General features: G+C 27.3%; 1 protein-coding gene and 1 long non-coding RNA gene across 9 annotated transcripts in view; one reads left to right on the top strand and one right to left on the bottom strand.

The window, feature by feature from the left end:
* The window catches only part of LOC102674777 (A disintegrin and metalloproteinase with thrombospondin motifs 8), a 66,139-nt gene that overhangs the window by 20,804 nt on the left and 41,466 nt on the right, over positions 1-3,869 (bottom strand). For 5 of the 7 annotated variants that reach the window (XM_006610409.2, XM_006610412.2, XM_006610410.2 and 2 more), the window contains one exon: positions 1,061-1,158. In XM_006610409.2, coding sequence (XP_006610472.1) covers positions 1,061-1,120 — 60 coding nt within the window. In that variant the 5' untranslated portion in view covers positions 1,121-1,158. Of the gene's footprint in view, positions 1-1,060; positions 1,159-2,422; positions 2,644-2,730; positions 2,863-3,869 lie in introns of those variants that run through there. The other 2 variants (XM_006610411.2, XM_031508125.1) reach the window with 2 other exon arrangements.
* The window catches only part of LOC102675354, a 44,150-nt gene that overhangs the window by 11,843 nt on the left and 28,438 nt on the right, over positions 1-3,869 (top strand). The gene's annotated exons all lie outside the window — the stretch shown is intronic.

The following is a 3,869-nucleotide window of genomic DNA, read 5'->3' as shown; positions in this document are numbered from 1 at the left end:
AGAGAGAGAGAGAGAGAGAGAGAGAGAGAGAGAGAAAGGGATACCATCTGTTCAAGCATTTCCACGAAACATGTTTTCTTAATTATTCATTATGAAATTGTATATTAAATTCAATTGAAGGAGAAAAGATGAAGAAAAAAAAAAAAACGAAATAAAACGCTAATTCCTTCACGAATTAATTATTTCAGCAATGGAATATTTCACGGTCCATTGAAAAATACAAATTGTTACGCAAATGTTCAACGATTAATATTTTAGATAGGTAAAATAAGTTTATCGATCTTTATTTTGAATAGATTCTTTTGCAAAATTAAGCATAAATAGAATATATAGCGATTTTATTTTTTTTTATAAAAAATTTACTAATATTAGAAAATTGCAATTTTTGATTTTTCTAATATTATTATATCATTGTATTTAATATTATAATTCATTAAAGATATTAAAAATAATCGAATTATGTAAGGAAACTCCGTCGATAATATCATGAAATGATAATTAAATAGATAGAATTAAAATTATTATTTTTTTTAAATTAAAATTTGTTAATATTACAAATCTGGAATTTTCAACTTCGAAAATTTACCAATATTAAAATTATAATATTTATATATATTTTATTTTAGTATTAAAATTCACTGATAATATTAAAAAAATCAAATTATATAAGAGATCTCCGTAGATAACATTGTAAAACCATAAATATGATTATTATTACCACTAGTAATATTATTAAAATATTATTATGCAAAGAATTATGCAAAGAAGTTCTATTAATAACGTAAAATGATAAACATAAATAGGAGTGTAATTATCTTTTCTTTCTTCTATTGAGGAAACACCTAACGTTTGCAACGGAAGCCAATGTTTACGCAGCGTGAATTGGTCTTGTAATCAGCGTTGGATCGACAATTAACTTTGTCCGATTCCGCGAATAATCTTGTCATTTCGAGTCAACGCCACGACCAACGTATACACGTGTTCTTTGTTTTAAGGAAACATTTGCACGGAATAAAACATTGTCCTTGTTTATCCCGATGGTACTCGACAATACTCTTACCTTGTGGCATCGTACAAGAGGTAGAACGACCATGCAGAGAAGGACAAGGGCACGAATCATTTTGCGTGAAAATATTCCTGGCGGGCTGCGTCACATCGCTGAAACATGAAACCGGAAAAATTGTTGTGAATGAATGAATCGATAAATTGAAGAATTGAACTCGTAAAGGATAATTATTTTTATTAATTGTGTTGGAAATATAATGTAAGTGGAAAGAAAAGAAAAATAATTTAAAAAAGAAATTAAGATATAAGATATTATATTTTTAGAAATTTTATACATTTAATATTTAATACGTGTAAAATATATTTTTCTATTTTGAAGAGAATTGTTTATGAATTTTTGATCAAAAATCAAAAATCGAATCCCAAAAATAAGTACTTCACACTGTTACTTATTTTCGAAATATTTTTAGACATAATGAATATAAATGTATCACATAAATGACACGTTTTTAAGAGATAGATATTTCAGATAATAACACACAACAGTTTTCCAATGATACTATAGACTCATTAACATATAAATTACGAAGAGACATACTAAAAATGATATAGATAAAGGTGAAGTCATTTTTATAGTTTGTGTAATAAGTTTTATGTGGTGTAATTCTTTTTAAATATATGGAGAAATACTATACATGTAAAATTTACATAATAAAGTAATCGAGTAATAAGCAATTTGTAGGAAATTATTATGTGATGCAAAGTTATAGATATTTTTATGAATATTTGATGAAGAAAGATAATATAAAAATTTAACTTTATACTAAAATCGATCGAATACAATGTTAAATTCTTGTCACGAGTTAATAAGAACATTAATAATAACCTCAAAAAACACTTTGTGATTTAAAAAAAAAAATAAATAACAAGCAAAAAATTTTAACTAAAGAGATGATGTCTACAATTTACAGATCCTTTCATTTTCTAAATAAATAAAAAAAGAAAGGAAATCTTGATAAAAAATATTGAAACTAATATAATTTTAAATTCGTTCCAAACATCTTCTTAAAATATGTAAAATACATATATATATATATATATAAGACAATTTTAGAAAATCAATTTCATAACAAACATAAAAATCGATATGACAAAATTATTAATTAAGACTTATTTATTAATTTATAAATTTTTTAGATTCACTCTTCACGTATCCCTGTCTCACTCTATCTAGGTCACCATCACCATCTCACTCTATCTTCATCTCGCTTTTATTCGACGCTAACTTCAGTTGCTCGTAACAACTCGCAACTCGATCGAAAATTTTTCCTCGATCTTTATAATCGATTTCTCGAAAGATCGACCACAATTATATCAAACATCCTGTAGAAGAAAATGTTACACACGTATCGCATACCGACGTGTTACACGTTACAAACATTGTCGTTAGAATATATTGCGCTAACGAGGTTCGGCCGCGCAGCAACAATTTGCTCGCTGGCCAGAAACTGATATCTCTCACGGTGGAAATGTAATTACAACGAGTCGCGGTGTTGCGATGAAGAAATCCGCGCACGGTTACATAATTTTCGCCTCGCCCGCTGCGCAACGCGCTCGAAGAAAGAAAGGAAGAAAGAAAAAAAGGACAGAGAGAGAGAGAAAGGAGGGGGGAAAGAAAAGAATAAGAGAATAAAGAAGATACATCGAGAGGAAACAGCAACTAACCTGCATGTTGAGTCGGTTCACGCATGCCTGGGACTAAACGAGCGACAAAGACGAGCAGAAAAGGTGACGTTTTAACACGCGAATAAGACACGACGACGATCCCGGAAGGAAAGTTGGATCAGCATTGAATCANGGGAGGGAGGGAGGAAGAAAAAAGGACGAAGATTAGATTAGAAAGTAGTTCATTGTTGGTTCAATCGAAATTGGATTGTGATATAATAATAATATGTGATAAAGTGTCGAGGGATGACGATATATGTGTGTGTGCATGTAAAAGATAAAAGATACATTTGTGTCTAGATCGGCTATAGTGACCTATTTGAACTTTTAGATATATTTCGAATAGAATTTATTTTGTTTATAAAATAATAATGATCGATAATGACGTTAAATGACGAGGAATGTTTTGAAATTTTTAAATGAACATCGCTTCGAGGAATCATTTTGAATAGGAGATTATTTTAATTTTAAAAAATTTATTTATCTCCAAAAGTAATTTTCACGAAGAAAATTTTATTGCATGATTTTATTGTAGATTGCATTTTTTCAAGTATGTATAAACACGTATACCATTAATCTCGTAATGAAGTAATGCTGTTGCAAATGCTTTAGCATTTTAAATGAGGAGGGACGATTAAAATTACAAAGTAGTTAGGTATTAATAACATATATATTTTACTTGTATTCCTCGTAAGGATTTAAAATTAAAAAAAACATAATGTTTCATTGTTTATATAGATTTTTTCTATAGAGAATTATAATCTTATCATTGAAATTTTTAATTTTAAATTAAAATTCAAAAGATCCAAACAGAAAAAATATTTTACAAACAATCATCTTGAATTAAAAATGTGTATTGTTTATCATTAAATTAATAATCCATTGATGATGAAAGTTTTATTATAATAATAAAATATGTAAAATGTTTCCACAATTAATTAATATCGATAATGTTTACTTTTAAATTGAAAGTTGAATAAGAAAGAAGCCCAATTTCTTGTAATTGAAATTCCAATTATATTTTACAGGGTAATAAAAATGCTTTTAATAATATAAAATAATTCAAATTAAGCAAAATGGAATTTTCTATCATTAGTAAAATATATATATATATATTTGTATATTGAAATTCTATGATG

The sequence above is a fragment of the Apis dorsata genome, unplaced genomic scaffold (assembly GCF_000469605.1).
Source record: "Apis dorsata unplaced genomic scaffold, Apis dorsata 1.3 scaffold_74, whole genome shotgun sequence".
Classification (NCBI taxonomy): domain Eukaryota; kingdom Metazoa; phylum Arthropoda; class Insecta; order Hymenoptera; family Apidae; genus Apis; species Apis dorsata.
Note: the sequence above shows the minus strand (reverse complement) of the source record. Positions and strands in the feature narration are given on the sequence as shown.